The sequence below is a fragment of the Neoarius graeffei genome, chromosome 12 (assembly GCF_027579695.1).
Source record: "Neoarius graeffei isolate fNeoGra1 chromosome 12, fNeoGra1.pri, whole genome shotgun sequence".
Taxonomy (NCBI): domain Eukaryota; kingdom Metazoa; phylum Chordata; class Actinopteri; order Siluriformes; family Ariidae; genus Neoarius; species Neoarius graeffei.
In genome coordinates, this window is record NC_083580.1 from 13,267,725 (window position 1) to 13,281,274 (window position 13,550).

The 13,550-nt window shown below is 41.9% G+C and overlaps 1 protein-coding gene across 1 annotated transcript in view; it reads left to right on the forward strand.

Moving 5' to 3' along the window:
• The window catches only part of si:ch211-196i2.1 (collagen alpha-1(I) chain), a 235,161-nt gene extending 222,238 nt beyond the window's left edge, over window positions 1-12,923 (forward strand). Inside the window, exons 64-68 of the mRNA XM_060936612.1 lie at window positions 3,044-3,209; window positions 9,346-9,455; window positions 9,553-9,633; window positions 9,762-9,944; window positions 12,366-12,923. Coding sequence (XP_060792595.1) covers window positions 3,044-3,209; window positions 9,346-9,455; window positions 9,553-9,633; window positions 9,762-9,944; window positions 12,366-12,515 — 690 coding nt within the window. The 3' untranslated portion in view covers window positions 12,516-12,923. The remainder of the gene's footprint in view (window positions 1-3,043; window positions 3,210-9,345; window positions 9,456-9,552; window positions 9,634-9,761; window positions 9,945-12,365) is intronic.
• Window positions 12,924-13,550: the final 627 nt, after the last annotated feature.

Genomic DNA, 13,550 nt, shown 5'->3' on the forward strand with positions numbered 1-13,550 from the left:
CTTCTTATTCATTCTATTGTAGGTTAAAGGTGGGATCAGACAGGCAGAACACGTTTTGGCTGACTTAAATGGGGTAAACAAATAATACGGATGACCAGATGCAACAAGCAGCTAGAGGCAGGACACAAGTGTGTAAACTTCAGCGGCTTCTTTATTTAGGGTAATCCCCAAGCACCAGTTATTATCACACAGGGATGATCCATTTGGGAGAAATGGATTGTCAGAAGACCAGAAATAAAGAATAGGATTAAAACTGTACATAAATGAGACTTCGCCACAACAAAAAGAACATGAGGGTGTATATGTAGAGCTAAATCATTCAAAGGCAAAATAGAACAGGTGCACACATTAGGAAACAGACCGATGAAAGGACAAGGGGGAACGACCAGGAAACAAAACAAAAGCAAGTGTCACAATAAAGGCAGAAACAGTGCTCAGTGCTTTGGGAAACACAGTGTGTGCTCAGGGAATAGGCCATTTGCAGGAATTGGTCGCGTGTCAATCATACCTGTCAACTTTGAGGTTTGAAAAAAAGGGATATTTCCCAGATTTTTAACTCAAAATAAGGGAAAATTTCGGAAAGTCATACCCTTCACCAAAAGTGGGTGTGTAGTTGAATGGGGGGGGGGGCAATTTTCTATCTAGTATTTGTGATTTCCTGTACTCTGGTGCATGTTGGTGATAGCCAAGACCCAAACTCAATATGCTTATGGTTTATAGAGTGCATTTGTGAATAAATTATACATTTATTTTTATTTGCTTTCAGTGGTACCAGTTATTTCCCAAATTAAGGGCTAAAATACATATCTTATGTTAAAATAAGAAAGGTCATTATATGACCAGTCAATAAAGTCAATTCCATTGCAGTTTATTATGGTTTTACCATAATCATGGCCTCGGAACGATAGATAGATAGATAGATAGATAGATAGATAGATAGATAGATAGATAGATAGATAGATAGATAGATAGATAGATAGATTAATATAAAATATTAAACCAAGAGTGATTTAAAATGGGTAAGTTTCAGATAGAAAATAAAATAGACAATGAGTGGATAAAACAGTTAATACACCAATTAGTTTACACTAGGCTATTTATGAGGTCTTAACCAGGACATACTTAATGTAGCTTACCTTTGATTATTTGGGAGGCTTGTTGAAATCATCAAAGAAAGAGAGGCTAATGTTTTTCTTAGCTATTAGCATCGCCATCTTCACCTCAGACCTAATCAGTGTTGCCAGATACTGCTGACGTTTTCCAGCCCAAAATATGTTCAAAACCTGCCAAAATGCACTTGAAACCGCCCAACTTGGGCGGGAAACCGCCCAATCTGGCAACACTGGACCTAATCACTTGTTCAGCCTCGCCTCCGGACATAGTTATGTAATTACTGATGCCTGAAGGCCAATTTATGCTGACAACCCAGTCCTCGCAGATAGCGTCGCAGACAGTGTCTGCGTAGCCCCCCCACCTTCGCAGACGCTCTGCGCGCACCTCCCAAAAATTGTGACCACCGCAGAAGCCTCGCAGACAGCGTCGCAGACAAGAGGGCTCCGATTGGTCCACTCTACATCCACTGTACACGCACTTCCGCTTCCCTACTTTCCCGGTTTGGTTTGTTTTCACGACCGGCATTTTTAAAAACACGAGCGAAGATGGAGCAGCATGAAGAGCGGTTGATTGAGGAAGTACGTACATCTATACGACTCCAGTTCTAGTCATTATAAAAAAAAAAAGTTCTAGTCATTATAAGTAACCGGAGGATAAACACTCCACTAACCACACCCACCAACTACTCCTAGCGACTTCGCGCCCCCTTGCGTTGTGGCGGTGAATAACATCGCGCACGCCTATTACTCCCCGCTCAACGATAAATTACAACTGTCTGCGAAAAGCTATCTGCGAAAGCCTTGTCGCAAGAGCATGCAGAGGCCTTGAGAGGGCGGGGACATGAATTCATTGCCCGACTTCCTGCTGTAAACTCCTGTCAGAGGCGCGTCATGAATTCTGGACCTACCGACTTTTTTATATTGTGAAAATACGGGACTTTTATATAATGTCAAAATACGGGATATTTTCGGGAAAATAAAAAAACGGGAAGACAGCGGGAAATAAGTCAAAATAAGGGATTTCCTGGGAAAAACGGGAGGGTTGACAGGTATGGTGTCAATTTTCCCCATAACGACAAGCCCGTGGTGGGCAAGCTAACTTGACATTCCTTGACAACCATAAGAGTTTGACTGGCGATGTGAAGCAATCCATTTCTATAATAGCTGTTTTTACCTTTTCTACTGTCTTTTTTGACCTGAATTTTCATGTGTACTTGGAAAAAGTTTGTGGTTTTAACTTCTGTCGTAAGTTAAAGCGAATCATTCGCCGTAAAAGAGAGTTTTATGGACTCAAGTTGGTCACCGCCGAAAGTGCAGGATCTCATGGTCAAAAAACCTGGACAGGGTGCAAACTACAGTAAGTGAATAATAAAGGTAGAAAAAGAGAAATTATAAGTTATAAACATGCCTGAGAAATCCACTATTTTGCACGTGAATTTCTTTCGGCGGCGACCAACTTGAGTCCAAAAAACTGTCTTTTACAGCCAATGATTCGCTTTAACTTATGACAGAAGTTAAAACCACAAACTTTTTCCAAGTACACACACAAATTCGGGTCAAAAAAGACAGTAGAAAAGGTAAAAACAGCTATTATAGAAATGGATTGCTTCGCATCGCCAGTCAAACTCTTGTGGTTGTCAGGGAATGTCAAGTTAGCTTGCCCACCACGGGCTTGTCGCTATGGGGAAAATTGACACGTGACCATTTCCTGTAAATGGCCTATTTGTGCCACCAGAAAGCAAGGAGGCATCTCTACATGTCTGTCAATGCAAAAAGCTCCTCCACTTGCACTAGAATTCAAGTGTTTTCCAGCCTCGACTGAAGATGTGTATGTTTTTAGGGTGTGGCACAGCTTGGCATGTGGTATAAATATCTGTTTAAAAGATGGTGACTGACTGTTTTTACAGTGTGATTAATTTTCTCCCCAACAGGACCTGATGTACGTCTCCGACAAGCCCAACTACTCACTGATCCAGGTGCTCTTGGATTCTCTGTACCACGACCTGAGGTTGTTGCTGGATCCACCCGATGGCAGTAAAGAGCGTCCGGCTTCCACGTGCCTGGAACTGTGGCTATGCCACCCCAACTACACCAGTGGTCAGAACCCCATCACCTCATCAAGTTGTTTATTCAATCAGAGCAGAAAGTGTTTTGCATTTCCACATCAGGGTCACGACTGAGGTCACTTTCGCTATCCAGTATTTAGTATGTTTTTGTATTTAACCCTAATGTGTTTTTACCTTTGGTTCCTCAGGGTAGGGTGAACTGAACAAACATAAATGCTCCAACACTGCATGAGGGACCAAATGCTAGTGCACGTTAATCCAGTTTGGTATGATAATATTTTTGATATGCAAGTGCCAGAACACAAAACTATGGATGTGCATTGAAAAAAATGGATGTTTTGGCTGAAAAACCCTGATTCTGGATCCAATGCACAATATACTCGTTCATTCATCTTCAATAAGTGTTTTATCCTGGTCAGGTTCACAGTGGATCTGGCACAAATCCCAGAAATACTGTGCAGAAGGCAGTAATACACCCTGCACGAAACGGTTTGGACACAGGATCACATTAGGGAACCTGAAGCTGTGAAGCAGCAACGCTATCTGGTGTGCTACTGTGCCACCCACACAAAATACTGATGTTTTAATCACAGATTTCATTTAATTAAAAAAAAAGACACAGTAATGCATAATTTTCACTAAGCTTCCAGGATGATGTGTCAGAAAATAAATAAACTGTATACGCTCTGAGTGGGGCGGCACGGTGGTGTAGTGGTTAGCGCTGTCGCCTCACAGCAAGAAGGTCCTGGGTTCGAGCCCTGGGGCCGGCGAGGGCCTTTCTGTGTGGAGTTTGCATGTTCTCCCCGTGTCCGCGTGGGTTTCCTCCGGGTGCTCCGGTTTCCCCCACAGTCCAAAGACATGCAGGTTAGGTTAACTGGTGACTCTAAATTGAGCGTAGGTGTGAATGTGAGTGTGAATGGTTGTCTGTGTCTATGTGTCAGCCCTGTGATGACCTGGCGACTTGTCCAGGGTGTACCCCGCCTTTCGCCCGTAGTCAGCTGGGATAGGCTCCAGCTTGCCTGCGACCCTGTAGAAGGATAAAGCGGCTAGAGATAATGAGATGAGATGAGACGCTCTGAGTGGCTGAATAGATTGCATTAGTTTTCGTAAAATGGAGTAAAAGCAGACTGCAGGACAGCTTTGGACTTTAGAGCTAAATTTTATTATTATTTAATTGAAAAAAGAAGGAATCCAAGGTACTCGTCGTATCCAACTATATTAAAAAAAGCCTTTATTTTACATGGCTATTTCATACAGAAAACATGAGCTGAGCAGCTCATGTTTTCTGTATGAAATAGGCATGTAAAATAAAGGCTTTTTTTTTATATAGTTGGATACGAAGAGTCGGGTGGCACGGTGGTGTAGTGGTTAGCGCTATCGCCTCACAGCAAGAAGGTCCAGGTTCGAGCCCCGTGGCCGGCGAGGGCCTTTCTGTGCGGGGTTTGTATGTTCTCCCCGTTTCCTCCGGGTGCTCCGGTTTCCCCCACAGTCCAAAGACATGCAGGTTAGGTTAACTGGTGACTCTAAATTGACCGTAGGTGTGAATGTGAGTGTGAATGGTTGTCTGTGTCTATGTGTCAGCCCTGTGATGACCTGGCGACTTGTCCAGGGTGTACCCCGCCTTTCGCCCGTAGTCAGCTGGGATAGGCTCCAGCTTGCCTGCGACCCTGTAGAACAGGATAAAGCGGCTAGAGATAACGAGATGAGATGAGATACGAAGAGTGCCTTGGGTTCCTTCTTTTTTCAAAGGTTTTTGCATTCCCTATACCAAAGAGCACCTTCAATTTTTTTTATTTTTATTTTTGATCTCCAGAGGTGGACAGTAACGAAGTACATTTACTTGAGTACTGTACTTAAGTACACTTTTTAGTATCTGTACTTTACTTGAGTATTATTTCTTTTGGAAACTTATGACTTTAACTTCACTACATTTGAAAGACAAATATCGTACTTTTTACTCCACTACATTTCTATCAAGGTCCTCGTTACGATGAAGCAGCTTTGAAAGTGGATGTTTTTTCTTTTTTTTTTCTAAAGCGTGATTGGTTTTTTCGCAGGTGACACTGAGACAGCCGATCAGTAATCACTAGGGTCACGTCCAGGGGTGCCGCTAGAAATCTTGGGCCCTATGAAAGATTACAATTTAGGGCCCCCCCCAGTAAAATTTTCAAGTGCAAGCAACTGAATTTGAAGTCTGTTTTTGGCTGGCACTTCTACTTTACTATGCATGTGATCAGCTGCCGAGCAAGTTTAGGTGATGCAATTATTTGGTATATTAACATTTTAAATGCAGAACTGTCAGAATTAGACTGAATAGACTGTTGCCGGTTTAACAGCATCAATTCTTGCACTCCAGCGAGTGTCAGACAAGCTGTGGAGAGAGCAGCCGGTAGTTTCTTTGTATATGGCCCATCGTTCTGGACTGGCACTTACAAATGTGTAAAGACAATTGATGAAGCCAAAAAAAGCTGACACTTCCTCACTTGATCCTGCAGCGTGTACCCCAGCGAGATTTAACACATGAACATTTTGATTGAATGAAGTCCATACTAAGTTACCTAAGAATAGTTGCTCATAAAAAAAAGAAATGTCTTTTCATTTTATTATAAGTCTTAATAGCCTAATGCTGCTTACTGTAGCCTAGCAATTAAAATAGTTTTTAACCCTAAATCCTTTATTCATGGATTGTATTGCTCACCACCTCCTCCTAGGATTTGGGTTGAGGGCTGGGGTCCTATTCCTGAGGCTGAATCTGTGGATGTTGAGGGCACCTCATCAGTTTTGAAACCAGTTATTAGCCCCAGTATCATGTAGGCTAGCCGAATATTTTACCTCGCGTGTTAGCCCAGTAGGCTAGTTTACTGCACAAGTTTAGCTAGTTCTGTGCAGACCTTCTACATTACATTCATCTGCTCTTCCATGGCAATAAACGTGAAGTATTTAAATAAAATGACACTGCACTGCTTATTGAAAAGTGTTGTCTTGATATTCCAACTCGATTAAAATGAAATCTGCTAGTCTATCATTAGCTAGCATGCTGTAATGGCATCGAGTGTCAGTGAATAATAGGCTAGCTTTCTCTGGGAAAAACTGAGTCACCAATTGTCGACCCTTTTTCTCCCTTTCAGCTTTCTGCTGCTTCTCCTTCCGTTTTTGATATCCAGACTTCATAATTTATCTCACCACCAGCACTCCTGCTTAGCAACTTCTAGAATGTTCACCTCTGTTGCGCACGGAGAGAAACCGACAACTGATCTGAGCTGCGCTAATAGCGGCGCTGTGCGCACACGGAGCTACACAATTCACTGTCCCCGCCCACAATCAGACTGTACTATTACTAAATAGGGAGGAGGGGTGAAATGACAATATCATAAATAATTCAAGGAAAATGTGATAGCAAATCATAACCATGTATAATTTGCATATTTTAACAGATGAAATTAAATATTTTATTTCAAAAACTTACACAAGGCAATACTATTAAAATAATATTAATATCCCTCACAGGGCCCCCTGTCAGTGCCAGGCCCTTAGAATCGTCCTAACTTTTCCCCCCCTCGCGGCGCCCCTGGTCACGTCACGTCCATAGACGGTATAAAATCAAGCTCAATTATTTCTCAGCAGCGTTATTTAACACGATCAGTTGATGGCGGAATGGAAGGAGGCGGTTCTTCTGGAGAATGCACGCACTCATGGCTTTGCCTAGAACCCATGTTTCAGTTTTCTGAAAGGATTAAAGATTTGTTTCATTTAAAATGTTTGCTTTGTTTGCCGAAAACGAACCACATCACACGCTACAAAAACTCACCGTCCAACCTGTGGAAGCATATTGAGGGATGTAAACATTTTATTCCAAGAGAAAGCCTGCAACGAAATTGTCTGTGCTTTTAGAACTACGTTGCAATAGCTATGCAGTCTGGTTAGTCACATGACTTTCTATGGATTTGCCCACCAAGTTGCCATCGCCTTGTCTACGGCTAACGTTTACACATAGCTAGTTAACTTGGACACTGTTGGTTAGTGTGTAAAAATGGAGTTACACTAACATGAATAACATTAACTTATCTGAAGTCCTTTCAGAAATATGTTTTAGCATAATCTTGCCAAATTTCTACAGACTGTAGAAATCTTTATTTTCTCATAGCATTAGTTACCCAATATGATTTAGAGTTTGAAGAGAGTTTGCTAGCATGTCAGGTGGAGCTTCACTGACTAGCGAGCTTAACGTTAAACCACCATGATGGCACAGCATGCGTTCATTTTATGAATTCACATTTCTGTCTTTGGTAATGGCGTTAGGTTTTGTAAGCGTTGTGGCAATAATACAACGATGCGTTGACAGAAATTATACTTTTAATACTTAAGTATTTTTAAAAGCAAGTACTTCAGTACTTTAACTTAAGTAAAAATTTGACTGTACAACTTTCACTTGTATCGGAGTAACATTTGACCAGTGGGATCTGTACTTTGACTTAAGTAATGAAGTTGGGTACTTTGTCCACCTCTGTTGATCTCTATTTTCATCAATTCCTGAGCACTTTGGATTTTTTTCTCAATTATTTAATTCTTTATTCACGGTTTAGCACCGGTTCTGTGTTCCCTTTATCTACATACCAACATTGACATGCACTAGCAGTTAAACCGAGATTGAAAACTCTTGTGTTTTCAGCTCAGATCCTTCCTGCACACACCCTATGAATTCTTTCTTTGTTTTCTGGTCTGTTTAAACCTCTGCAGTTGTAAACCAAGTGTGTTTCATTTTTAAATGGAAAGAAGCACATTTCTAGTACTATTAGAACTCCTATAAGGAACACATACCCATTTGAAGAACTTGAAATAACTGAACTACACTCACTGGCCATTTTAATAGGAACTTGTTCTTGAGTCTTACACTACGTTCACACTGCAAGGCTTAATGCTCAATTCCGATTTTTTTGTGAGGTCGTTCACATTAACAAATATATGCGACTTGTATGTGATCCTCAGTATGAACGAAAAGCGACCTAAAAGTGTTCCGCATGCGCATTGCAGGATACGACGACGTCACACGCAGTGAGCATGGCCAGTGTTTACGGAAGTAACCTAAAGTTTCCTGTGTATGACAGTAGCCAGCATGGAGTACCTGGCGATGATGCAGTTGTTGTTGCGACGGAGCCAGAACATGCACAATAGCCTGATGTTAAGGAGGAGGTTGAGAAGGAAGAGGGCAAGGGTTTTGGCTCAGGCGTTCTGCGGGGTAGTGACTGCAACCTCCGTTCAAAGGAACGTGTGGGTGCGGAGTCGCATTGATGTCATGCGCCATGTTGTTGTAACTTTTTTTGAGAGACCCGCCGCCTACTTCAGCGCAGAATAGTGACGTTTGTGGCTTGTTGATGACGTGTAAGTCGGATGAATGCGACCTGGCGGTTCAGACTGAAGTCGCATATGAAAAGAGCGGATAGGAATCGGAATTAGGACCACATATCCAAACGGCCTGGGTCGGATTTGAAAAAATCGGATCTGTGTCGTTCATATTGTCAATAAAAGATCGGATACAGGTCACATATGGGCGAAAAAATCGGATTTGAGTCACTTCAGCCTGCAGTGTGAACGTAGTGTAAGATTCCTGTTCTTGGCTGCAGGAGCGGAATCCAGTGTGGTTTTCTAATGTTGCAGAAGACGCTTTTCTGCTCACTACGGTCGTAAAGAGTGATTATGAGTTGCTATATCCTTCCTGGCAGCCCAAACCAATCTGGCCATTTTCCTCAGACCTCTCTTATCAACAAGGCGTTTCCAACCACAGAACTGTTGCTCAGTCAGTGGTTTTGTTTTTCGCACCATTCTGTGTAAACTCTAGAGACTGTTTGTGTGTGAAAACCCCAGGAAAGAGATCAGCAGTTTCTAAAATACTCAAACCAGTCCATCTGGCTCAAACCAACACCCATGCCACAGTGAAAGAAAGTCACACTTTGAGATCACAATTTTTCCCATTCTGATGTTTGAAGTGAACATGAACTGAAGCTCTTGATTTGTTATCTGCGTGATTTTATGCATTGTGCTGCTGTCAAGGGATCGGCTGATTTTAGATAACTGCATAAAACAGCAGGTATATCTAATAAAGTGGCCGGTGAGTGTGTTTTACACCAGTAATATGCTTTTAAAAGTTGTTGCAACTGATAAAATTACAGGGTTCTATTATATCGACCCGAATCAGGGCAGCCCTGCAGATGCTCTTTTGGCTTACTGTAACTTCTCTGAGTCAAGGGCAGAGACTTGTCTTCACCCCAGATCTGCACAGGTGACTGCCTCCGATTGCCAAAAGCTCACATTGTTTCATATTATTGAGATTCTTTTCTGGGAAGGAACTCTAAACCTATAATTATCATTCCCCACAGCTACCCATGAGAGCATGGTTGAATGACTCTGTATCAGATAATGCTTTCTACTGGCTCAGTTCTCTTGAGAGGGGTTTTATGGTAAGCAGATTTCAGGGTTTTTATTTATTTATTTTAATTGATATACCAGTTCTTAGCATTGAATAATGTAGGACATAATATAGGTTTTCTATATCAAATAAAATGCCTTCTCTCTCCTCTTTGGCCAGTTTGAATACACAGGACTCACAGTGGTCCAGGCCCGTTTTCTAAGACTTCAGAGCAACCTAGCAGAGCAGAAAGTGACCTACTCCTGCTATCTCGGACACAGACTGGGACAGACACAGCGACAAGCACGCTTTCTCACCAGCTCAGTCTGGCAGAGCTACCAAGGGGCCCTTCAGGACTGTGTGGTATTGGATATTTCATACCATTAAAGGAAATTTCCACCCTGGAACATGTTTATATTGAAATATTTGTGATGTACTGAGAGATTTGGGTGCTGGTTGTTGCTGAACAGAGCAAGTGCTTCTTTTCTCACTCACCCTTTTCCAGGGACATTACGTTAACAAATAATCCATCCATGAGCACAGTTATCATGAAAGTTGAACCGTAGGACCTGATCTGATTAACAGATTTTACAGATGAAGACATGAGTGAGCTGTACAGACGAAGGGATTAGAGTGCTCCTGTATTACTCTCTTTTGGTGGAAACAGGGCTAAATACTACTGGCACTGCTATCAGCAGGTAGTTGATGATGATGATGATGCCCTTTATTGTCACTAGTCACATGTACCAGCGAAATTAGCCGTCAACCTGTCCGTACATATACAACATACAATTGACATAGGGTAGACAGGACAGGAAGACAGGGATAAAGATAAAAAGGAAACACAACATGAGGAGAGATAAGGGAAAAAAAGAACACACACCCCCACTATGCTCCTGTCAGGAGTACAGTGTGGGAACATTTAAAAACCTTTGCACATAAGCACACAACAACACAAGTACACTTTAAACACGGGACTTGAGGGGGGGAATCAGGGGTAAGGGGGGGAGGGGGTGGGAGGGGAGGAGGTAATCCAGCGCAAGCAAGCAGCCGTCCGCTCCTGCAGCCATGAAGGCGCTGGTCACGCACCCGCTTGTCACACTGGGGGTAAAAATGGCGACCGCGGAGAGAGAGAAGGAAGGCGAGTGTGTCTCCCAGCAGTGACCTTCAGGGGGAAATGTTGCCTCAGCAACGGCCTGAACCAAGGCCGGTGCTGTCTCAGGGCGCCGAATGTCGATAAGATATGAATTGTTTGGTCTTTCCAGATGCAGTCTTTGCACGTCCACACCGCTTATCCATATCTGTCCATTCCGTCCATTCTATTCAAATTGATCTCCGAAAAACGTATTCCTTGCAAAGCTGAAAGCTGCTCCGAGATAACAACCATTTTGTGGTTAAAGTTCTGAATGTCCACAGTCTGAGTGCCAACAGCTTTGCCCACCACTCCAATCATATCGGGCAGCTTTGTGGGGCTTAGTGTGTAATACAAGAAACTGTTAACCAAAGTAAAAATTGAAGGCGGCATCAGTGAAAGAAGTGTTTTTTTTAAGTAAATTGGATGCCATGTTAATTATTAAGATCAATATGCAATGCATTCCGGGCAGTGGCGTGCACAGATAGACACGAGGTGGTGCTCAAGCACCTGCCCCTCTGCCCTCTGTCCAAAAAAGTGCCCTTTTGAATTTTTTTTTTTTACAGTTTACTGAGGCCAATGTCGACATGATCTTTTAGAAAAGCCACGGCATTAAAAGCGTGTGTAAAAATAATGTCCCGATGTATGCCCCCTCCGCACACACACCGGACCTCTGTCTCTCTCGCTCTGTCACGTGAATGTGAGGTTGCAGCAGCATAGCGTCCTGGAAGCCACGGCCTTGTCGTAGCGCAGACAACACATCGGGCAGTCAGTCAGCTCTTCCCCTGCCCCACCAGCCAGGTAACACATGAATCGAGTGAAAATGTATTGTTTGCCCTCTAAGCCCAAGCTGTAATTCTTTTGTCGAGAAGTAGCCCGTCGCATACAGAAACAACTGCACATGGCAGCCTTTGCCAGCTTATTTGCTCCCTTTCCATATGGAGAAACAAACTGAACAACATTTTAAATGTAGCCTAAACCATTGAGGCAACCCCACTCTCCATCAATTCCGACCTGTTTTTATAACATGATTAAGAATATCACGTTATGCTAGTATGCACGCCGTTATGCAAATAAAGGAGAGCTCCGTTGAGCCCATTGAGTGTGTATATTTCGTTACAAATTTTAAGATGATCTCATGGAAATCTGTGAATAAACACAGTCTTGAGACTCAAGTCAGTGACGGGAAGATCAGACTTTCAGACTTTATCAGACTTTTTAAAGATGGAACTACAGAAAAATACCCAAAACTTTGATATGATTATGAACACAAGAGGAGGGTTAAATCTCAGACTTTTATAATAAGGTGTTCCACATGCGCAAAAAAGTGCCCTTTTTTCCCTCCAGAGCACTTGCCCCCCAAAATGTCTGTGCACGCCACTGATTCCGGGTGAATATTTTCTTTAATATCGCGACAGTGACAAGCACGCTTTCTCACCAGCTCAGTCTGGCAGAGATACCAAGGGGCCCTTCAAGACTGTGTGGTATTACATATTTAATAACGTTAAAGGAAATTTCCACCCTGGAACATATTTAATGTTTATGTTGAAATATTTGTGATGTATCGAGAGATTTACAATCACAAGATTTTTCTTTTAAGCCAGACTTTCAGTTTATGATGTAAACGTGTATGTGTGTGTGTATGTTTTCAGCCTGCCAAAGAAGCAGATCCTGGGCCACGAGAGTCTGTGCTTCAGTTTGCGGATAGAGATCTGCTGCCTCTGCGGGACATCGCAGTGTTTGCCAGCAGCAGCCTTTTACATGAGTTTGGCTTCACTGTGGGACCAGTTTGTTTCAGCTAGAGTGTGAGAGACAGATTGCTTTAACGGGTATTACCTCACACCCAAATGGCAGCAGAAGAAGAAAGAGGTAAACTGTACAACATGAGGACGAAAGGAAGACCTACAGTATGGGCTGTACCTCATACCCTTTACAAATCCTCATTACATGTAACTGACACTTTAACAAAGCACATTTTTACTGGTGCTCTTGAACAAATGAACCATCACTTTAGTTTATGCACATTAGTGTTTTGTAAATTATATACTTTTTTTTTTTTTTTTTTAAACTGCATTTCAGTAAAGTGGGAAGTCAAATGCAAGTGTTCATGTAACCACTATGTGGTTGCACAGTGTTTAACTGAAGAACCAGAAAATGTTTCCAAATTATATACACACTTATGTTACATCTTGATTAGTATCATTATAATCATTATCCAAGCTTTCTATTTGAAATAGAAGCTTTTATTGTAAAACAATGTGTTTTTACGAAAATACAGCTTTGGCCTGATCTTCAACTGCAGTCTGTAAGACAAATTAAACAGTTTGAAACGATTTCTCCTTTATAGTGCTTAGCATTATGTATATTGGTTCGAGCTAATTGTGATTTTTGTACCGCTGTCTTGAACAGGTTTTCATTTCTCAGGTGCTAACATGTCATACAACAGGGAAATGGAACTGCTGTGCCATACTTCATGTTATATTTGTTCCAGTTAGATAACATAGCTTAAAGAATAAAACATGACAAGGTGCACAGTTAGAGGAAAATAATCAGCGTTTGGAAAAATTGATTAATTTCTACTAACAGTCCATGCTGAAGTGTTTTATTCCTCTTATACCACAGCACTTTGCCAATGTTAACAATTTATATTTATTAATGAATGACGCGTCATACTTTTTATTGATTTTCCAGTTACATTTATGGTTTGGAAATATCCACAAAGTACGTTAGTTCCTGTTATTGCTTACACTGTAGCAGCTACAAACAGTCATTCCCTCACCAGCATATGCAGCTGATCATGTGAACATAAGATAAACATTTTTAATCCTGAAGAAATT